General features: G+C 34.8%; 1 protein-coding gene across 1 annotated transcript in view; it reads left to right on the top strand.

The window, feature by feature from the left end:
* The window catches only part of Asxl3 (ASXL transcriptional regulator 3), a 97,037-nt gene that overhangs the window by 16,350 nt on the left and 56,210 nt on the right, over nt 1-24,477 (top strand). The window contains exons 3-6 of the mRNA XM_070029361.1: nt 1,802-1,923; nt 11,360-11,477; nt 12,470-12,589; nt 23,707-23,870. Coding sequence (XP_069885462.1) covers nt 1,802-1,923; nt 11,360-11,477; nt 12,470-12,589; nt 23,707-23,870 — 524 coding nt within the window. The remainder of the gene's footprint in view (nt 1-1,801; nt 1,924-11,359; nt 11,478-12,469; nt 12,590-23,706; nt 23,871-24,477) is intronic.

Below are 24,477 nucleotides of genomic sequence, written 5' to 3'. Positions count from 1 at the left end.
TTTATGCAAGCAGTGTTATAAAATGTTTCTTACCCAGAATATTTATTTCATTCCAATGAAAATGCCATATTGTTTCTAGTAGAAAAAAACTAAACATTTTTAACTCAAGGATGACTCATTTTTTGTACAAATCCTTCTAACCATAGTATTTCCTAATCCTGTCACTCACCTATTTGTGTTAAAATTTTTCATGTTAAAGGCTGAATAACTTCTCCACTTGGCTATACTAATTTCCTGTTTCACTACCTCCAACATTATGCAACTATATTACACTTCTTCAGACGTAGAATTTTCTACATCAGATCTTGATTTTTGAGGCCAAGTATTTTAGGTGGAAAAATTATGGGTTCCAGAATTACACTTGGCTTCAGTTGGATCCCATTTCTGCTGCTTCAATGCCTATGTGACCACTAGTGACTAATTTTGAGCTCTACTTTTCTATTCTGCCCAGTATGGAGACAATGCCTTTTTGTCTTGTAAGAAAGTTCCAAGAAAATAATTAGTTCACTTATATAAAATGGCTAGATGAATAGTTAACAGCTATTTTCCTAAATGTATTCATTTGGCTTCCTGAATATTTCCTGTATTAAAATAAAATGTGATTACCTCTCAGTTTCTCCAGATTCTTTTCTGTTGATCTACATGTTTATTTCTAGGCCAAGGCATACTCAAATGGAATGTTCTCTGTATATGTGCACAGGAATCCATTTGTACTCTAATTTTGGGTGTGGGGCGGGAGGGTTGCTGGAAATGGAAAACTATAGTAATTTTTACCTTTCTACTTGTTTTAAACCTCTGGTCAGAATCCCTCTAATTCGCTGTTAGTTGGATATTTTTTCTAGACTTAGCATTTACCTTAGTATCCTTAAGAAGTCACGTTTTAAGCTTATATAATATGTTTCCAAGTTATTTTTTTCCCTCTTAACTTCCTCTTGCCTCCTGCCTTTGACATATGCCTCCTTTCAGACACTAAACTTAAGTGTTTTCTCACTCTAGAATTTTTCAAATAACTCCTCTCCTAGTACACAGCATGAAGGTCCCTCCTTGATACTCTTGCTCAGATCATTGCTGTCTTAAACTTAGGACTGAAGGAAGAGCCACATCTCCAACATGCATCTTATAAGGCAGAGTATCTGAAAGCTTATGTCAGCAAGACATAAGTGCTTCTAAAAGTAGCTTTCTGATACAAATTATCTTCTGTAGAATAGGTAAGCGGAGTCCTTGCCTGTAGTATAAGTGGGCAGGTTTCATTATAATAGGCAGATATTGGTTGAATATAATAATCCTGAATTGACAAAAATATCTTGTGTATCATTGTAATTTCTCTTTGCTACATCTCATCCCATAGATGAAGGAGCATCATTCCTTTTAAAAGGAAGAATCCTAGATGTCTACTAGTCTGGTTTTTTAAAATAACCTATTCCATCATTTAGAAGGTTTCTTTAGAATAATATGCATCACCAGATCTCTGTATTCATATAGCGTTTACTAGTCCCAAATCTTGAGGTATATATTGTGATAGGTTTTACTTTTACACAATAGCTCTATGACAAAGTAATGTTCATCTATTAGCAAGTAAGGAAAGACAGAGGTCTATCCAGGTTAAATGAAACTGTGGCCACACAGTTATTAAATTGTCCCTTCTCTTCTAATCTAGACACTCTTCTTTGTACTGTGCTATTCTGCTTTATTTTAAGTATCCATTTTCAATTGGAGAAAAGCTCCTAGTGAGTTAATTACAGTGGATGTAAAAAAAAAAGGAATTCAAATTAGTAATATCATTATCTCTTTCTGTTTCTAGTTTGTACGAAGCAGGTAACTGATGAAGCATCTTCTACTCGAGATTCAAGCCTTACCAACACAGCCGTGCAAAGCAAGTTAGTGTCTTCCTTTCAGCAGCATACCAAAAAGGCTCTAAAGCAGGTAAGAGAGGTGCTCTCTGGTTCTTTGTCCTTTAGCCCTACCTACATAAGGTAAAGTGTGTTCTGCAAATCAAGTAAAATGTATGAGACCCTAGCAACCAGGAAAGAATACAGATAGCTCAAACTCAGCTTTTTGTGTGCTATTTAACATAATTTTAACTTATGATATAATGTATAAGAGGCCTGGCTGAGAAGTTTGATGTGAAATAGAAAGTAACGAGGGAGAGAGTAACAATGTTCAACAAGAAACGTACTCATTACATATGTAATTGTAACCCCTCTGTACATCACCTAGACAATAAAATTAATTTTTTAAAAAAAAGAATATAGAACCTGGCCTTGGGAATATAGAAAAAACTTCTATGGAGTGGTTTTGTCTGTGACTTATAGTAAAACAGTTTGGGTTCCTTCATATGCCATATACTTTGATATCGATCGTTTTTTATCTTATGGATGATACAATTATACTTTCACATTGCCGAGATTTATTAAATTACACATAAGAAAATTGGTAAGCAGAGGTTACTTTTATCTAGAATATCCATCAGTGGGTGTTGCTCAAGGCTGAGTGGAAGTTATATAATGTTGTACTGTTGCATAATCTGATCTGACCTTGTGCTGAGATGATAGTGATGGTTATAAGGTTGGGATTTGGGCTGACATAGTGTGGTTTGAATCATTGTGATTCTATGGATCTAGGCAAACCAGGTTTCCTCTGCAACTCTCAATTCCTTCTCTGCGGGAACTTGGAGAAATTATACAACCTTCTAAGGAGACTGATTTAAGAAATGACTGATGTAATACATTAGAAGCACATGGTGTCTGGACCATAATAATTACTCAATGTACATTAGCTACTTGTAACAGCAGCAAAAATTGTAAAGGAAAGGAAAAGATGTTGGAGTTAGGTGGTGCTGTTCAGTGGTGGATTTTCTCTTTTTGTTACTAATAAATTGTGTTAGTAAATTCAAGACACTTAATTCTTTATCCTAAATTTCTGGTGTGCTCTCATTTATCTGCATTTATTTCATAGTCATTTTTGTTCTCTTGTTCCAAACCCTCTCCACTAACCCTCTCTCAGCTCTTACATAGATATATCATTCTCATGATAGATATCTAAGTGGGAAAAGAGAAACCATGTTTTCTAAATTAAAGTTCATATTTTTGAAAGCATCTTAATATTCCTATCAATCTTGTAGGCTTGGAGAGTTTCCATTTACCTTCTCCTCTATTGCAAACAAGAAAATGTCAGAAAGAAGTTGGATGATTTTTATACTGACCTATATTAACTTTTTGTTCTACATTAATTACTGAAATGGTAGCATTTCTACTCATTGGTCTTATATTTAAGGTAATAAAATTGTTTCATCCTGCATAGGTCAAATAATCTTCAGGGAGCTTCTGATTTATACTGTGACTTTTACAAAGCATTTTAGTTTCTTATTGTAGTTCTGGTGAGCAGAACTACAATCAGTATTGAGATGGCTTTTTAATTGGTGAAATAAAGGATGGAGTAGGTAGGGAAGCCTGGGCAAAGGCTCATTCAGGCAGCAAATAGGATGCAGTAATAAAATACCAACTGGAACAAAACAAAGGATACAAAACTGGGCACTTGTATCCATGGCATTTAAGAAGCAGAAATGGGATCATAAATAAAACACATTCTTCTAAAGTGCAGTGATTTGAAAAATGTACAAACTGTGAAACCTGTGAGTATGAAGATAAAAAAAAATTCAAGTCTCTCTATTGTAGTCATTATGTTTTACTACCTTGATTTTGGTTTTATGTCATCTGAACCTTTTCTTTTTAATAGTTACTAAATGGTTCCACAATGTTCCACAGCTCACTAGGGGTGTTTTGTTTTGTTGTGGAGCATGCATTTATGATGTGCTTATGATTTCAATCTGGTTTTAAGAACTTTGTGTCATAATTCTAGTGTCCAGAAAGATTTGTTTATGTAATTTTTCAAACTTTGATTTTATTATTAAGTAGCAAATGAGTTACCAAGAAAATATTGCTCAATATATGTAGATATACTACTGTTTGATTAACAAAAATCACATTAACCAATATTAAACGAAAACTCATATTGGAATTATAAGATAAGAAGATAAACTGTCCTTGCAGCATTTCCCCTAGATTTCCTGTAACTGTTGAATTTCTTAAGATAGCATTTCAAAAATTGACTGAATGCATAGCCTTTTAAGTTGTAGCAACCTCAACAAATTGTGGCCTTCTTTCATTTTAAAAGAATATAACAAGGTAGGAATTTTTGTTATTATATATGTATGTCTATATATTTATTTCTACATCTCTTTTCTAAGTTTGTGGATATATGTTTGTGAGTATATATGGAAGTTACAATCATAGAACTTAAGGGTCAACTGAATGACCTTAATGATTGCATAGGCTGATATTTACAGTATGCCTTCATTTTTATGCACATTTAATCTTCATACAAATCCTGTGACGTATCTACTCATATCCCAGTTTTTCAAATACAGAAAGTAAAGCTCAGATAAGTTAGCTAGTTTTGTCAAAATTACCCAACAGATAAATGATGGAGATGACATTTGAAGCTAGGGGTCAGATTCTACTCTCAGTTCTAATACTGCTTCTCTGTACATGCGCTTAACATGACAGATCAGTTTTTGACATTGGTTGTGGAAATTTGCATACCTGACATTTTGTATGACATAGGAAAACAGTACAACTGACATTAAGTATAGCATTTCCTAATGCACAAGCACATATTAATGGCTCACATTCAAATAGATTAGCCTCTTTTATTTTATTGGAAATATATTTGAAGGCAGTAGGGCTATTGTAATTCAACTCTATACAGTGACCCAACTATATACAGTAGCCCAAATAATTACTTTGAAGTAGGTAAAACATAAATTCCCAGCAACCTTTCATGATCACAAGTACTGTGAAAATAGCAAGGTAAAACAAACCCCTTTGCACAAAGTGCCAGACGTAATTTCCCAGAAATCAGGTCCTCATTGATCAACCCCACACAAAGCATACTGCTATAATAAGTGGGTTCAATTGATTTCCCAGCACTCTGGATTGCTATGTAACTATAGGTTGGACTGCATGGAGGAAACTTGAATGCTCCTTAGCTGTTGACATAGAAAGTTTTCATTGCTCTCAGGCTGGTGATGTAGCTCAGTCACAAGGCACTGGGTTCTTTCGTTAGTGTCACAAAATAAGCAAAAGTGGCCAGCCAACCAACCAACAACCCAAAGATCATTTTCATTCCATTCTAAAACTTCAGTCCCTTTTACTCTTTAATCATCAAACCATTAGTTACTATATGTTGATCACAATTGTATGACTAATATATTGTTATTTCAGTAGATTTTTACCCTGGGTAAACATGTTCTGAAGTCTCTGGAAAGCAGAAAATTCGAGATTATTACCTTATTCCTTCCTTTCTTTCTGGCTTGGTGTTTTGGATGTCATATCCTAAGAAAGTATGAAATGATTAGATTTGGAATTTTGAAGGAAGATAATTAAGAAAGATTACATTTCAGAATGGTTAAAACATCTGAAGAAAATGCAAGATGGCAGAAGGATGAGTTCTGTTTTGACGAGTAACAAGGTGGTGGACATAACCTTTCTGTATTGTCTCTGTTGGCTTATTTGAGTCTCATTATTTATTTACAGTGATAGGATTTATTCATAAAGTTGCAGATGCTTTTCTCTCTTGACATTGTGAAGCAGATTTATTGGTGTTTTGCTTTGTTTATGTGGCTGACCAGTACTGTGAAATTCCAAAGGTTATGGTGCATGATAGTTTCTTCTAAACATGGGTGTTGACATTTAGCACACTAGCAACAATACAAGTAGTTGTTGTTTCACACAGCTGGCTGTTTCCTATGTATATTTCTAGTGATTTAAGTTTTAGCATTCACAGCGGGTGATGTTTTCAGAATTCTACTGAAGGGGTTATTACATTTAGTGTATTTTTAGTGACAGGGTTATTACATTTAGTGTATTGTTTAGTGACATAGCTGGTGTAGTTTCCTATTAAAATGAGCATTTTTGTTTAAAATTCCTACTTCACACCAAAGCTCCTGGTTTTTTGGTTTCGTTTTATTCTTGTCCATCAAGGCAGACATGGGAAATAGTCCACATTTTTTTAGAATTATCTGACAAGTTTTCAGTCTAACAAAAAGAAATGTTTATCTAGAGGTTTTTCCTGCTCTTTTTTTTTTTTTAACAAGGAAAGATTGCACTTTATCTCCAGTGGGAAAAGCTTGTTCAGTCAGCATCTTTTGATTTCTTCCCTTTCACTTAAAGCCAGAATAAAATTGATGTGAGGGCGATATGATCTTTCCTTTGCCTCAAGTCATTTAGCTCTCTCTCATGTTTGTTTCCATTTAAAAAAAAGTCAGTTTATTTTCAGATTTAAAGCCTATAAATTTCTTTCACATTGAATAGAAACTAGACACATCAAACTTGGTGTGTCTTAAACATCATGGATGTTGACATTTTAAGTTTGAGCAGCACATTACACATACAACCAGTTTGTAGGTTCATTTCTTCAGAATTGACTGCATTTAGATGTACCATATGCTTATTTATTTAGGCTCTGACATTGCTTCTCTCTGGATTTAAAAATGACAGTAAAAGTTGCTCAATAAGAAAAGCCATTATCATCCCGAAGTACATCTAAGGCTGAGACCATGTAATGAATGCTGGAGGTCCTCATTGCTCTCATATCCCAAAATGAACCTTAAATGAAAGAGTAATACCATTTATATCACAAAAGTGACTCAATAGTTTTATAGGCTAATCAACAGGGAGAACAACTAGCTTGCTGTGGAAGAGAAAAGGTTGTCCCTTCATCCGAGGCAGCCCACCAAAAAAAAAAAAACCCTAACCCTCTTGTAAGGTATCCTTATATAGTTCTCACTCTCCCCCATCATTGAAAATAACTCTGAAAATAACTCCCATAATTTTATGTTCTTTATCTATTATATAATCTTACTTTTTCTGTCAATCTTGGGGCTTGAAATCCAGGCCTGGACACTGTCCCTGAACATTTTTGCTCAAGGCTAGTGGTCTACCACTTGGGGCCACAATGCCACTGCTTGTTTTCTGATGATTAATTGGAGATAAGAGTCTCATGGGCTTTCCTGCCAAGGCTAGCTTTGATCCATGATCCTCAGATCTCACTCTCCTGAGTAGTTAGTATTACAGACATGTGCCACTAGTGCCCAGCCAAACTTAACATTTTTTAAACTGTGAGGTATTCATCTCTAGATAAGTTAGATAGAAGATGACTTTGATTTATAGCATAATAGAATTTTCTTCTTTTTCTTGGAATTTTCGCAAAAGCTCAGAGCTGAAAATAATGTGATACACGTATTCCCTGTTCTGAAGAGAGGTGCTAGACACAGCCCTGGAGGACTTACTGAGGGGAGGCCAGATGGTCCACTGATCATCCCGCAATAGCTATTTAAAAAGTCATGCAAAATTCATTATATACACTACACAGTATTCAGTACCTTGTAGTTTGTGTTTTGAAGTATTAGCACACTTAAGAAATTGTGTAGCCTAATCATAATAAACGGGAGGAGAAGAAGTAGCAAGCAATACTGTGTACATTGGCTTGTATTGTGCCATGGGTAGGTACTAATCACTTAGCTGGGCATGGCCAATATGTAATGACTTTGCCCAGGAAGACTGCTGGACCCGGCAGAAGAGGTAGATACATAGATTCTATGCTTAGGGTCGTCCTTGAGGTTGAGAATAGAATATGGTTTCATATACTCTGTAGGAAAGCCTCTACAGTATTCACAACTGCATCCATGAATCTAGAAGTTGGCCAGATGTAATCATACATGCCTATAACTCTAAAATCTTCCAGGCTGAGGCAGGATGGAGATGATAAGTTTGAGGTCAGTGTGGGCTACATTGATAGACCCTTGATTCAAACAACAACAAAAACAACAAAACTGGCACCTAATTGCTAGTCTGATGTTATGAGAATGAAGGTTCTTGTTAAGATAAAATTTCTAGCATGATGAAATAGCTCAAGTCCTGTAATCCTAGCCACTTACTTGAAAGGCATATATTGGGGGATCATGGTATGAGGCCAACTCAGGCAAGAAAGTTTCCAAGACTCCATGTCAAGCTGTGGTTGGGTGTAATACACCTGTTCTTACAGCCACGGGGAAGCACAATGACTGAGTATAGTGGCATAGCTTTTATCCAGTAACACAGGGAAGTACAAGGGGGATCATATTCCATGCCAGCGTAAGACCGAACCCTACCTTGAAAACAACCAGGTATAAATGAGCTGGAGGCACAGCTCAAATTGTAGAATTATTGCCTGAAACCCTGAATTCAGTACCAGATTACCAATACCAGGTCCCCAGACCTCCCAGTGTCCAGTGTCCACTGAGTTCTACTTCCTGGAAAGCAAACTGGACTCTTCAAGGCAGCCACGGGCTCAGTCTGAAGTGATTGCCTCTAGATTATAAAATCAAGATATGTTCCTTTGTCTTTTTGGTGACCAAATCCTGGCACACTGAGTTTACCTGAAATCTTTTGCTTTCCTAATACTATTAGTGTCAGAGAAAACAGACACTTCCCGTTTTTTTTTACAAGTGTACTTATTCCAAAAAAAGGAATTAATATGTTTATTTTTGACAGCAAAACAGAGTTTTAAGATACTAATTATTTCTCTTATATGATTAGTGTTTAGTTTTGTTATTGTTGCTTTTGTTTGTTTGTTTGTTTGTTTGTTTTGTTGGTTGTGGAGCCTGAACTCTGGGCCTGGGCACTGTCCCTTAGCATTTCAGCTCAAAGCTAGCTCTCTACCATTTGAGCCACAGTGCCACTTCAGGCTTTTTCTGCTGATGTGGTAGCTGAGGAACTGAGCCCAGAGCCTCATGCATGCAAAGCAAGCACTCTACCATTGAGCCACCTTCCCAGCCCCTAGTGTTTAGCTTTAACCATCTGCAATGACAGTGGTACAGGTCAGTGCTTTCTTTAAAAAATATATTATGTAAAGCCTCAATAGTGATATGCATATGACCATATAAAATGATGTTTATCGAAATGAACTCCAAGAAGTGGAAACAAGGGTTTTTATTTTGTTGTTGTTGTTATTTTGCTTTTTTTCCCCTCTCCATTGTTGCTGGTTATGATTTCTGTACCTTTTGTCTTGTATGTAAGTTTATCTGTTTTGGAGAAGGAAGAGGGAGCACAGAAATGTTGGGACAATTGATGAACAAATGCAACAGTAATACTCATTAGACACTATGTTGAAAATGAACTATACAACTTGTGAGGTAGGGGGTCAGGAGGAGTAAAAAAGGTAGAGGTGACACTGCTCAAAAAGAAATGTACTCATTACGTGCTCACCACATTTTACAATAACAGTAAAAAATAAAAAGAAATATTGTGTAGAGAAATATTGTTTGGCTTTTCTGAATAGAAAATGCCTATTTATAGAAGTTATTATTTCTATTGTGGTTTTCCTTCTGATTGCTAACTTTTTATCAGTAGAGTTTTCTCTGCTCTAGAAATCTATTACAATATTTTAGTAGCTTTAGTTTACCACCATAGTTTGCACTAACACTCCCAAAAAGAAAATCTTTAACTTTTGATTTCAGATTCTAGGCCACTGGTTTTATATATATATATATATATATATATATATATATATATATATATATATATATATATATATATATATTTCTTAACCAATATTTATAAAATAAATCCTCTAACTTCATATGTGTGTGCATACCCTTAAAAATTGACAGCAATAGGCATAGCCTTTATTTTCTTGTGAAGTTTTACACAGTAAACAAAGAAGGCCTTAACATAAGTTAAAGCCTTGTGTTACTTCATTCTGTTGTATTATTGGATTGTTAGATTGAAATCTTCAAAAGGTCTTCATTCTTATCCAAGACTAGAGAGATTTATGCAAGCATGCACACAATTTATGTGCAATTATGTCTATGCCTTGAGGAAAAAAATAAATGTCTTAAATATTTTATAGCACATATGCTCTCATTAAATTTATTATTGACAAAAGGCTAAAGGTTTGAAGAATAGATCATGTTAATCTTTATATCTGTGGTCCTCCCATATTGTCAGGTATTTTATAAAATGCTATGAAATAAGAATCAAAGGAAATATGTCTAGTGTTATCATTAGAAGACACATAAGTTATAGTAGGTTTTCCAACCCTTTCATTTCTCATCTGGCTTTAATTCTCATCTGAATTTTCCTTTTCTCATTTAAGTGGTATTTAATTTTTCACTTCTGTAATTATTTGATTGGTAAATCTTATGGTCAACAAGTTGAACATTCAGCTAATACCTTGTGCAAATAACAGGACATCGTTTTTGACAGCAAGGGAATGTACAGCCAATGTAATATTTCAAGACATTCTGACAACGGTTAGTCAAAGGACATTAATCAAGTAACTGAAATGTTGTAAAATTGGTAGGAATTACACAGAAACCAGGAATTAAAATGTTTTAGACTGTCTGAGGCCAGCCTTTTAACCTCTTGAGGGAATTTTAGCATTCCTGTGACTGTGAATTTAATGGGTCTTCTGTTTCTGTAGTGCTTCAGACCTTTCTTTTTTATTACAGGTAATTTTCTGCATTAAGCAATCAGCTAGATAAAGCTGTATTTCAAAACTTTTAAATATCTTTTATTACATTATCATCACCACAGTCAGTTCATTTATTTAACACAAAACACTCCCATTTAGAGAGATTTATTTTTATATGTTTTTTTTTATTATTATTCTTGGATTTGCCCAAATGCTGTCATGTTCGTGTTCTGAAGGTTAATGCCCAAAGTCAAGCAGACAGAAGCCAAGTGCTGCAAGGTTTCCAAGATTAGGACTGATTCCCTTCACAGAAATAAATGATTCCTGCCATGTTCAGTGATTTTGTGCAGTGCTCCCCACGGCTGAGCGAATGCATCAATACAGTAGTTCTTACATGCTGTACATACTGATGACACTCGGTGTTAACTGATTGACGGAGCAGCGCACCGGAGACGGCGCACCTGCATGAGAAGTGCAGACACATGTATTTTCATCCTGGTTTTGAAACATTTATTTTACATTTATTTTACTTGGGAGTCATACTTTCAGATTCCATGGGCTCTCAAGCCACACCGCTAAGGTAGAATAAACCAGAAAGTGATGCTCTGCTGTCAGAATTTTACTGCAAATGGTCTCAGACTTATGCTCTTTTGCCAAAGCTCCATTTAATGCTTTTGAAGGGGAAAAAAATGGCACGAGGGTGAATCCTGACAAATTAAGAGCTCTGTGGAATTTAAGTTCTCTTAAGAGGTTCTAGTTAATGATGGGCAAGTGGATCATTTAATTCAATCATGAGAAATTATGGTGGCTACCTTTTCATGTGATATTTTATTATCATTTTTTATAGGCTTTGAGGCAGCAGCAGAAAAGAAGAAATGGAGTCTCAATGATGGTAAACAAGACTGTTCCTCGTGTTGTTTTGACACCATTAAAGGTGTCTGATGAGCAGTCAGATTCACCTTCAGGTAAACAGCTAAAATATTGTATGCTTGGCCAGTTTCTTTCCGGAGGAGCCTTCCTCCTGGAGAGAGATGTTGTATTTTTTTTTCTTTTTTTCCTGAAACTGAATGATACTTCCATTTAAGTTCTGCTCTGTTTTTTTTAAAATGTCTTCAACTCTTTCAGTGACTCAAAAATATAGAATATTTTACAGATTTTCTTATTAATATAAAAAACACCAGCTTGCTCATCATCAAATGACTTCATTTGCTAGTGTCAGGAGGTGTGAGAAAATGTATGACAAGGTTAGATAGATTTAGTTGTTGCTGCTTTAGCTTTGGTTCGAATGTTCAGCTCTAAATGTGGACCACATGCTGATGTGTAACTCCATCAAAGGCAGCTCTTCGTGAGTGTGAATTTGTTTGTCAGTCCTGTGCTGCAAAATCCTGAATCCTTTATTAGTTTGTGTGTTCTAGCAACATTCTTCTCACCTCAGTGCAGCTCTGACCTTTTCTTCTAATTCACCTCCTGTCACGTTATCAGCTGTGTACCATCCTATTTATTGTAGATTAATGCTTGCATTTTCTGTTCCTTCTTCAACGTAAAGTTATTTATAAAGGTCTAATCTCTCCCTTTCTTCACAACCCTCCTCCTCTTCCTTCATCGTTCTGTTTCTGTCTAGCATCGTCTCTAAATGTCACTGCATTGTTCAAGCTTATTCATGATTTTTTTTTTTTACAAAAGATCTGACTCTATTTCTTTTAAAAGCTATCAGATTGCTGAATGCGTTTTTGACTCTGCTATTAGGCCATCTGTTCTTGCTTTTTGTCCTGTTTGATTGATTTATTGGGCTGTTCTCTTTATATCCAGTAGGGGAATCAGATTGTAGCCAAAGGTAGTATATTAACTGTTAGGGGGGAAAAGATTATATCTACAGTTCTTAAAACAATTTTAGATTTTTCTTTTCAAGGACAGTGAGAAGAAGATAATGGCATAATAACTATTTCCTTTTTTTAAGGATCTGAATCTAAAAATGGTGAAGCAGACAGTTCAGATAAAGAAATGAAACATGGGCAAAAATCTCCAACTGGAAGACAAACAAGTCAGCACTTAAAACGATTAAAAAAGTCTGGTTTAGGTAAGTGTCCAGAAGGCCCTAAGATTTCATTCTTTGGAGGGATGTATCTTTTAAAATGGGAAATGTTTGCATAACTTTTTTTAGTGGTTAAGCAAAGAAATGAAAATATTCATTTATCTCAATGAAAAAGGAGGCTGAATAAGTGAAATCTTGTAGATAAAATTCAATAGATTTTAGCTTCAGTAGAAGGTAGATAACAGACTTAAAATAAAATGAGTACTCAAATTATGACCTGCCTACGTATGATTCTGTTTTAGTGTTCAGTGTTTTATCTGGGCAACTCAGCTTCATTTCATTGGAATATATTATATGGGGAAAGTACAGGAAGACAGTGAGCATCCTTTCTATGACAGCTTCCTCATTGGAACCTGGTACAATGACACAACCCTGCCTTTAGTCTCTGCTTCTTGAGATATTTAGTAGTACCTACCCACAAAATGGTGTGAACCTGGTGAGACAGATGGAAGTAAAATCCATGGGTCTTGCCAGCACACCCAGGTCTTCTAAATATTTCCTTCCTGGTAATTTCAAACAGCACGTATTTGAGTATATGAGAATTGAGAAGACAGAACATAAATGCTTCCTAGGCCAAACATTATAATTGGCAACATTCTTGCTTAGTTGAATAAGCTGGACTTAATGGCTTCATTTCTGTCTTTTAGTTATTACACAAATGAAGAAGAGTAATGGTAGTAAGCAGATCAGTATAATGTTTTGTAAATTGATCCATAGAAACTGAATTTATTGATCTGATTACTGATTCTGCCACATAATTTCTAGGCAAGTTTTATTTCTGGAATTTAATTTGTTATAACGTTCACATCAGATTTTAACAGATTTATTAATTTTGGGTAAAATGTTATGAATTGCTTATTATATGCCTGCCATTTTGTTAAATTCCAGAAAGAAACCATCAAATAGCCTTCAAATATGATTAGTGAAGAGATTCAGGGAAAACAGAAGTTACTTTGTACTTAGATTCTTTAATATAGAGTAATTACCTCTTACATGATTTCTAGGATTAGGCAGGTTTTTTTTTTTTTTTTTTAGTTGTTGTCTGACTCAAAGCATATCTCTAAGGTTTATATGTAGCCATCTGTTCATAAGTATTAACTTGGATTTTCCTCGTCTTCTGGGTGTTATAAGTAGCTCTCAAAGCAGAAAGCTACAATAGGAGAATGACATATAAATAATTTACTGAATGTCTATGTGTATGCTTGTGTGTGCTTAAACACGCAATTCTAAAACAATGCCATGTTATACCCACAAAGCGAGTGGTAGTCATAAACAGTCTGTTAAATCTGGTGAAGTAACACTTGCTTGTATTGTCAGTACTCAGTACTCAGGAGGCTAAGGTAGGAGGATCATTTAGTTCTAGGCCAGCGTAGGTTATAGAGTAAGATTAAGGCCACTCTGGGCTATAAATAAAGAGACCCTACCTCAAAAACAAATAAAGAAAAACCTTTGTTTGCTACCCACCTCAAAAAAGTCAGTGCTTTACAGTGAGCATGAGAAGATTTAGGACAAAGCCTTACCCACTTCCTTACTCTGCTAACTTGAGGACTGGCAATCAGGATGGCTTACTGTTATCAGGTTCCTGTAGTGAATGGTGATGACTTGAAGTCCACATTTATGCAGATAGAGACTGTGTATTTCTCTTGTTTTATATACTGAAACTGAGCAATGTAAAGGCTGATTATACAATTCTGTTCTTAGGAAACTCTGCATGCCTAGTGCTACCAGAGTATTTTGGCTGCTTTGTGTTAAACCTAAAAGCAGTAGAAATAATGATGCACCTTTAGTGGAGGGAACAATAAATGAAATCCCAGAGTCACTGCCCATATTTAATATAAGCATTTTGGCCTAAGTTATGTCACTTAATTCTTTCTTCAGTTTTGTACAACATAGCTTCTCATTTAGTCAGGCATGTTGGCATGTACTTATAATCCTAGCACTCTGGGGGCTCAGGCAGGAAGACTGTGAGTTTGAGGCCTGCCTAAACTACATAGCCAGACACTGTCTTCAAAATACAAGAATGCCTTTTATTTTATAGCCCAAGAAATCGAGGGCCAGAAAGAATAAAGAGATTGCTAATAAGTGATAGAGCTCAGAAACAAATCATGACATATCTAACTCCACAGCCTGAGTCCGTTCATCTTTAGTAGAATCTGAAGGCCAGCTCTTCTAAACTTCATTCCACACTGAGGACCAACCTAGCATTGTATGACCTGATGGGTCTACCATGTGTGCTCAAATGTAGGTTCACTAGCGGCCCAAGAAAGGAGAGCTAGTAGCTGTAAAACTTCCTTTCCTGGACAACCCTGTATCACTCAAATTACTGGGAAGGAACTTAACTGACCAACGTAGCCAACAACTGAATGAAATGGCTTACTTTGTGCAAAGTCGGAAGTATTTATTAAGCTTCCAATATGTGCTCAACAGTATAAAAGAGTACTGGAAACAAAACAAAAGAAACCTAAATGTAATCATCCTCAGACAACTTGTTTAGACAGTGGCAATTCATTTAGATAGTGACATTTTTTTCTGTTCTATTAGAACCAAGGTATTTAGTGCTCTAAAAGGCATATTTATGTGCAATGTGTTTTTCTTCTTTGCCTTTGTTAACTTCTTGGGAACAGTGACCTCGGTACTTAACTGCACCCTGTCTGTTGTGTTCTGAGTAACTGTTGAATGAATGAATGATTGAAAGTCAGGCTGTGTAAATCACTTTATGTAGTTTCAGCTACTTATCTCTTTGGATAAAAATGACCCTGTGTTTGGAGAAAGTCATTGTTGGTAAACCTGTACAAAGGAATATCCATACATCGCAGCCTTAACCATCCAGATGGGAGAGTTGCCTTTCCCACTTGTCTTTCTCTCACCTGAGTCACATGATAAACTCACAGAATTTTGGAAACCTTTTTACCTCTTTCTGTGCCTTCTCTTGGTGGGATACCTGTTGGAACTGTTCTGAATTTAAACAAATGCCATAGTCTATTCTAATTTAGATGGATAGTTCTGAAACAAACAGATAAAATTACTCTTTAAAGTGTAAGTCTAACTTTTCATTCTCATTGTGAGATTTCTCTAGTAGAATGAAAATCATGTCTAATTACATCCCTCCCCTCCCCCCACACCAGTGCTTCCTCTTGATCTCCAGCAATTACTTAATTTGTCACATTGCAGGATAGTGATCCTGCTCAAGGTGTGGGTTTCACTTGGGTCTTGGGACCTAAGCCACAGTGAGGCCTATGTGTTTTTCTGAGAACTCTACAGTGAAGGACTGAGCACAGCATTCTGCTGCCCATTTATATTACCCACCTTGTCTAGAGAGTATTTGGCGCACACAATCAAATAATAGTGATCAAAAGAAGAAAAATAGAATGAATAGTGAGCCTTTGCCTTCCTTAGCCATTCTAGTACTGATAGTAATCGTGACATTTCTGAGAAATATTTGACTCACCAAAAGAACCCATTGTGGTTGATACAGCTGTTTCATTCCTTTGCTGTTAGCCAAAATTAGTTACGAAAAATATGTGAACACTTCCTGAGTAATTGTCTGATTGAACGTTCTCAATAATCAGTATGGATAACAAAGGATGAGTGAACGCAGTTGAAAAACATAATGGTTCTAAACTAAACAGAGTATTTCTCTGATGGCGTTATAAACAACCAACTAAAAATCAGGCAAAGCTGAACTAGTCCCTTATCCCATTTCTAAATCACGCATGGATGATAGCTTGATGTGGATATGTGTAAAATCCCAGTGCTAATGAGTGTCTCTTGTTATCACTGGCCTTGACAATTAGTATAACACTGAATGTTAGACTACTAAATAACTTGGCAGCAGAGACTTCATCTGGTACCATGAACAGTAGGAGTGTCTGCCAATGGGGTTGGGAATACATGTTTTGGGTTTTTTCATGTTTTGTTTCATTTTGGTTTTGCCTCAGCAGTGTTTTTCATGTCTTCTTCCTCTGTTCTAGTAATGGACAAAACTAAACAAAAAACAAAAAACCTCCCCTGTGGAATTCTTTAAGACAACCCTGAAACATTATTATCTCATTGTCCTTACACTTGCAATCTGTATTTGTGATGAATATTCTTTAGAAGTTCCTAGGGATACATCCTTTTATCTTTTTTTTCTTTTTTGATTAAAAAAAAACTTGAATGATAAGGTGGTTTTAGATTCACAGTAAAATGGAGAAATAGAATTCCCTTATATCTTCCTTCCATATAACACCGATTTTCTCTACTAGGAGCATCCTGAACAACAGTTATACATTGTTATTATAACTGGAGAACCTACACCCACACAATGTTACCACACAGATGATTGACTTAAGATTAACTTTTGGAGTTGGGTTCTCACAAGTATAAAATCACATGTATCTACAATTGGACTCTCAAACAGAATCATTTCCCTGCCCTCAATTCCCTCTGCTTATTCATCCCTTTCTTTCTTGTTTTGTGTTTTTAATATTTCACTTTTTTTCCATATAAAGTTTCAAGATCCTTGAGTTCAAGGTCATTCACCTAAACCAGCTTTTAAATAGACTTTTATACCCAATCACACAGTAGGAGTTTAAAAAATGCTTGCTAAACAAATCTAAGCTTCCAGTGGATGTCTCAGAGGGAGTTTTAATAATGTCCTCATTGAGCCCAACTTCTGGGATTCATTCCAACTTTTTTTTTTTGGTTTAATCTTTTTGTAGTAAAGAATTACAACTTTGCTCATTTTAAAAATTGTTCCAGACTCTAAATAAATCCAGGCAGAAAAGTAAAAATGAAATTTGAGTAACCAACGTGCTCTCATCCAAAATTATTATCTCAGTGTTTTATAAACATTTCTTGACATTTCTTAATATACATCTATCTCAGAGATTATCTTATATCATCATTCTATTTTAATTAAAGGTACTAAATTTAATTAATTTTAGACTAAATAAGAACCAAAAGTAAAACCTAAATTGTTAAACATTACCAGAAGATCTATTCATATCTCTCTAATAATGTTATAAATATAAATAGCTGAAATAGAACTTACAGGGTTTTTTTAGCTATTTGTTTCAGTTCTGGAAAATAAATTGTGAAAGATAAGGAAATAATTATCTTTACAATCTCTGTATCGTCATGTTTCATCAGTTAACTTTTTAAACATTAATAATGATAATTAATTGATAATTAATCATTGATAACATTTATATTATTTGTTTAGCCCTAATGCTTTAAGTTCTTTAACCCTTGTCCTATATTTTATAGATTCAATACTCTGTTACAATTTTTATGCATTTCTTCATTTGTGAAGACTGCATTGATTCACATTGCTTATGTCAAATTTATATATCTTGTCTCCTGTTAGACATTTTGCCTATTTTTTTCCTGTGAGTTCTGTTTTAGGATTATTTCTTTTCACTTTTTCTGAGACAGTAAAGAACGCTTTGGTTTTGAAATCTGTATTTGAGCTGTTCCCCTTGTCTGCTTGGTTTGTCTAAGTATGCCTTCTTCCCTTAAAGTCTTAAAGCCAAAAGACTACCCTGAATGAAGTGCTCCAGAATTCAGAGCCCAGAACTTCCTCTATCCAAATCAACAAAGAATTAGTCTGACCTTTATTGAATACATTCCCCTCAGTTTAAATCCTGAAATGGATCCTCTTGTAGACTATTGACTCTTATTTTGGCAATTTGGCAGTTGTTGCTTCTCCTGGATCTTTGCCCTACCTAAGCTACCAGAGACCCTCTAGGTTAAGTGTCTGAGAATTAGACACTAAAATGACTACATCTTTTTCCTTTTCTGGATACTGTAGGGAAATAAGAAGTACTAGCTTTAATGAGATAAAACAATCATACATAATTGGATTATTCTTAAGCCAATTAAGAGTACTTGTGTAAGGATAATTAAAATGGAATTAAACGTTCTCTGAAACAACAAATTTAATTCATCTGCTCTTCATTCCAAAATTATAAAATGTATTATTTTGCCTAAGTGGACACGTTAGAAATATATCTTCATTTGGCTTTATCATAAAAGACCAGGAACTTCTCTAATGCTTCTTTTTTTTTGCCCTGTGTTATTCTTAAAGATTTTCTTGCCATACTAAATAGTAACAACAATAGTCTTGATTTTCACAAAGCATATATTTTCAATAATTTACATTTTTTGCAAATATTTCTGTAGATTTTGCCATAGCATCTCATACTGAGAAAAAAAATTGCTTCCTAATTCTTTCCCTTTTTCTTCAAGTGAGGTTCAGGGATTTTTTTCTTTGTTTTTTGCTTGTGTGTATGTATGAAGTACTTCTATCATACAGAAAAATACTAATTGAATTAACAGGCACTAATATGCTTATCAAATTGACTTTGTGTTTATAAATAAAATTGAAAAATAGATTTTTCTAATACTGTCCTTACATGGGCATAAACTTACTTACGATTTCTTCCTAACAATTTCTCTGGACACTCTACAAAATAAAATACTGAGAGACTTCCAGATAAAAGGTCAAGAAAGTCCTTCAATAGCATTAAGTTCATCTTTAGAGCTACTTATAACTTAATCTGTATTTGTAGTAGAATTACCCACTTATTTATTTATTTCTCTTTCTTTCTTTCTTAAATTTGTTGTTCTTTCTTTCTTTTGTTGTTGCTGTTGATGGTGGTGGTAGTCATTGGGCTTGAACTCTGGGCCTGAACATTGTCCCTGAGCTCTTTTGCTCAAAGCCAGCACTCTACCACTTTGAGCCACAGCACCACTTTCGATTTTCTTGTGGTTAATTGGAGATAGGAGTCTCATGGACTTTCCTGCCTGGGCTGGCTTTTAACCATAGACCTCTGATCTCAGCCTTCTGAGTAGCTAAGATGACAAGCAAGCCACCAGTGCCTGGCTGATTTCTGTTTTAAAAATTTACACAAATTTGCCTTGTCTGGGTCGCAGTCTTTTGAATAACCAGGAGTAAAGACATAAGCCACTAACATCTGTCTGATGTTTTCAATTTTTAAGTTAAATTTGGAAAATAATAAACTTTTTGGATTCAAATTGGAAAATTCAATAACATATTCTTTTCTTTAAAATCTACAAGAGTATACAGATTTAAAAGTAGATTATAAAGTATGCTTATTTAATATTTGCTCCATCTCTTACAAAGAATGTCTACTCTGTTAGTTTAATTTTTAGAATTAAAATTGAACTCTATAAATTCAGTTGTTAAATTCAATTCTTTTATTGTTGGTAATCTTAATTCTTTAGTTTTGAGTAAATATATATTCTTACATTTTCCCTCTTTCTTAGGTTTATGCTTTGACTAATTGATTAACATCATGACCTGAAGAGTTAACCTTTGTAATTTTTAATTATTTTTTCTACTCTTATCTATAAAATATACTTTAAAACCTGGTTGAACAACATTTCACTAGTTTTGGCATTATCGTTTACATTACATTCCCCACCCCACCCCCAGTTTATGAAGTAATTGCAAACATGGTGCTAGGGTTTGTACTCAGGGCCTCATGGTAGATAGACAGGTAGGTCTATTGCTGAGTGCCACCACCTTCAGCCTTTTTCTTCACTTGGTATACTCTGTATATACTGGGCAAGTCTCTTGTCATAGGTAGGATAGCAGGTATGCATCACCCCATACTGATCTCTGTTCAGAAGGGCTCTCATGAACTTTTCTGCCCAGTCTGGCCTTAAACCATGATCTGTCTCCATCTCAGCCTCTCTCCCCAGACCCAAGTAAGTAGGGTTAATGAGCCACCAGCAACCAGCTTACAAATATTGTGAATTTCTAAATATATTATAGATGTGTGAAGCATTGAAGAGCTACTGTTTTCTGTGGTAGGATACCAGACTTTCTCTTGTCAACAGAGAGATGAATTTTTCTTTGTTTAGATTCACCAGTCAGTTGTGAAATTTTCCTTAGTATCCCTCAAATAATGACAAAAAGTTTGTTTTTTATCTAATGCCACAGAGCTGTACATTGTATTGAATTCACTGAATCGAGTGATTACTACCAGGCACCAATGAATGACACCTGTATTCCTAGCTACACAGGATTCTAATATCCCAAGTACTGCTCTACAGATGCAGCCTGGGCAGAAAAGTAAACAGGACTTCATCCAAAATAACCAACAAAACAGGGCTGGAGGCATGGTTCAGATGGTAGAGTGCCAGTCAGGCAAGCAAGCTGAGCAAGCAGGAGTCCCTGAGTTCAAATCAAAATACTGAGCTGTTAAAGTCCTTGTGTCCCTCAGACAATTCTAAAATCTCATTAGTTTTCAGTAATACATGTTAAGATTTTCACCTAGCATTATGATGCCAATTTCTTTTTGTGGTTTTCTCAATTTTATACTTCAAGATTGTACTGTCTACATGGTAAAAGCTATATTTCCAGTGATTATTTCTCATACATATATGGAATGCTCATTCTTATTTTGTGTATTAGTGAAGCTTATATATAGACAGGGATCTCATTGTTACATTTTCACAGATGCTTATAGTGTACTCTGTTCAAGCTTACCCTCCCTTTCCTTTATTTTGTCTGATACTAGTCTTTTGTAATTGCTTTGTGTTGTTTCTACTCTCTGATGGGTGTTTCTTAGTTTCCATTTTAATTTTTATTTCCAAATAATTTATAAGTATATCTTTTGAAAACACATATAACTAGATTTTTAAATTTTTAATTCTATTATAAAACCCCACCTACATTTATTGTGATTATGTTTTTTTTCTTTTATTTCTGTCATCTGTGTTACTAGATTTTCCTTCCGTCCATTTATCTGGACATCATAATTCCGGTTCTGTTTTTCCAAGGCTACCTATAGAATCTTAACAAAATAGAAACCATACCAGTGTCTCTTAAATATTGGGATTTTATGGTGGTCTCATTTCAATCACATTTTCCCACTTTATGATCGTCAAACATTTGGTTTTCACTTTAACTTCTCCTTGGTCATGCAGGGGATTATTTTTACTGTTAACATTTGTTTGGACCAACTCATATCTATTCATCTTTTAGGTTTTCATTATTTCTATAACCCTGTAATTCCCTCTCTGAGGAAATTTCTCCATTGATTAAGAAGATCTGCTAGTAGTTATTTTAGCAAGGTTCTCAAGAATAGACTTTCAGTTTTGGAGACTGAAATGATTTTGGATGTTTAAACGTTTTTGTATCATTGCCACTGTGAGAGTCATAGTTTTCAATCCCATTATAAATTTACACTCATTTTATTTTCTCTGGGCCCTTTGAAGACCTTCTGCTGTCATCTCTCATTTGAAAAAGTTGCTGTCCTAATTGTAATTTCTGAAGATGTTGTATGCAAAATAATTCTAAGATATTCTTTCGATTTTTAACGCTTAGAGATGTTAATACATCAGGATGGAGGAATGGGTATTTTACTTTCTTGAGGTTTGGTGTAGTCTATTATTTGGGAACATGTAAGGCTGGAGCAAAGAAGAAAGAGGAAAGGTGGTAGGATGCAGACAACAATCCATTGAGAAGAGTGGGCAAGAAGTAATTCAAAGCCGGGTGAAGATTAAGATTAAGATGCCTTGTATACACAAACTGTTAAGTGGCCAAAAAATCAACACATAACCTAAAAATTAGACAGACAAGAGAGGGAAGGAGTGGTTTGGGAGGGTTTGGATGAGAATGCCAAAAGGGGTGAAATTGATCCAAATACACGGTATTCCTAAACTGCCTTGTGAAATGGCTTCACCTTTGTTCAACTACTTAAAGATAATAAAATTTATTTCAAAAAATGTCAGCCAATAATATTCAGGTTTGCCCCTCTTCCCTCCTCTTTTTCGTCTTTCTTAAACTCCTGTGGATATCCATTCTGACTACTTGTTACAATCCCTGCATTTCTATCCTATTCTTTATTTTATATTATATTCTAGATATTTTTTATCAACTCTGTCATAATCGTTCCATCATTTCTTCCTTCCCTGTGTCTTTTAACTCTATTTTTTAAAAAAAAAATTAAAACAGAAACGTTCATTTCTAGCTATCCTATCTGGTAGTGTCAAAAATTTAACCATTCTTTTCTCACAATGTCTTGTCTTATTTTTTCTCAATTTTGCTTCTAAGTTCAGGTACTTTAAAGTTCAGCAAACTTTATCTGTATAGGACTAGACATTAAATATTATATGTTTTCGCAATCTATTCAATTTCTGTCACAATTCTGCAATTGTGCATTGGACTGCAAAAGAAGAGCTAGACAGTATAAACAACTGGGCACAACTCCAGTCTACCAAAACCTTATTTAACAATAAATCGGCAGTGGAGCAGACATAGCTCATAGGCCATAATTTTCTAACCTCTGATTTGCAACATACTTTATAATCACCGTCCAGCAGTTCTCTTAGGTCAAGTAACAGAGAATAGTCACTCTTCTGTTGTATGTATCAACTGTCTGATGCTGGATAATTTTTTTGTTTTTCATTATTTTCACTTGTGAAATCTATATGTGATGTTCTATTGGGTTCCAACATGCCTTGAATTCTGAAAATATCCTTACAGCATAGTTGTATTTTTTTCTTCAAAAATACCCTGAATAGGAAACATCTGAAATGACTGTGTATTTAGTGATGTCATGAAAACTGGGAAAAATTGAATTCTGCTGCTAGCAGGATGTCTATTAAAATTAAACAGCACTATGTTGGGACTGGAGCTGAGTGGGAAGGAACATGCCTGACATATGTGAGGCCTTAAGGGCTTTGATCCTCAGTTCTAAGAAAAGCAGAAATGAAAATAAAATCAACAACACCCTGTTGTTTTTGTCATGGAACCTGAGATTGTCTGTAAGTTGTAGTTATTGCTATTTTATTTCCGAAGTGTTTTTTTAAACTTCTGATCGATTAGAAGTTCATAATCAAAATGAGTCCTTATTGATACCTGATGCTAGTTTGAATTAAAAAAAATTAGAAGATATTGAGTACTATCTAATAACTAAGGCCAGACACAAGCTTAATTAAAGGAGACCTGTGGGTTTCTTTTCTGAAAATCAAAGGGATAGAATTACATATTATTGAATATATGTGTTCAATATATATGTATACAAGAGTGTGCATGTGCTTTTGCCTCGATCTATAGTAAATCCATACCTCTTGCTTGTTCATCACAGGACACTTGAAATGGACCAAAGCTGAGGACATTGACATAGAAACCCCAGGATCTATTCTTGTCAACACTAACTTGAGGGCATTAATAAATAAACATACATTTGCTTCCTTACCTCAGCATTTTCAGCAATACCTACTGCTTTTGCTTCCTGAAGTGGATAGGCAGGTAAGTAGAAGTTTTAGACATTTGGTATCAGTTATGAGTTGTGCTATGGCAGTTATATTATTCAAGATGACCAATATCTAAATGGACTGTTTTGTAATAATGTAGTACATTTACTTATTTATCTCTAAATAATTATTGACATCATTCATGTGTTTAGCTTGTGAAACCAGAAACAATTTGAAATTTCTCTCAACCCCATCCCAAAATTTAAAAACAGTAAAGTATGGCAGAATTGCAAAGGATAAACCTTTCTGAATTGGGAATAGAAAACAAAGACATCATACATTCTACAAATCAAATAAATCTTTGAAGTAGCTGCCTCCTCACCCAGAGGGAATATATAAATTCAGTAATAAAAACCCAGGGTTTCTAAGAAATTATGTAAATGGTTTTATCCTCAACTCTTTTCAAAGGCATTTAAAATTTATGTTTGCATTTCCTGTCTAAGCATCTATCATCACAATATGATTGCCTATAAATAATCACCTTTTATCTTTCCTTTTAGAATAACTGGAAATGCTTTAAGTATGTTTTGAAAAGCTTCTAAAATAAGGAAATGTAAATATAGATCCATAATAGCAGGCATCAATCATATTCTAAAGCTGTT

Source organism: Dipodomys merriami, unplaced genomic scaffold (genome assembly GCF_024711535.1).
Source record: "Dipodomys merriami isolate MVZ:Mamm:240054 unplaced genomic scaffold, mDipMer1.0.p SCAF_2, whole genome shotgun sequence".
NCBI classification, from domain to species: domain Eukaryota; kingdom Metazoa; phylum Chordata; class Mammalia; order Rodentia; family Heteromyidae; genus Dipodomys; species Dipodomys merriami.
This window is presented reverse-complemented; position numbering and strand designations above follow the sequence as displayed.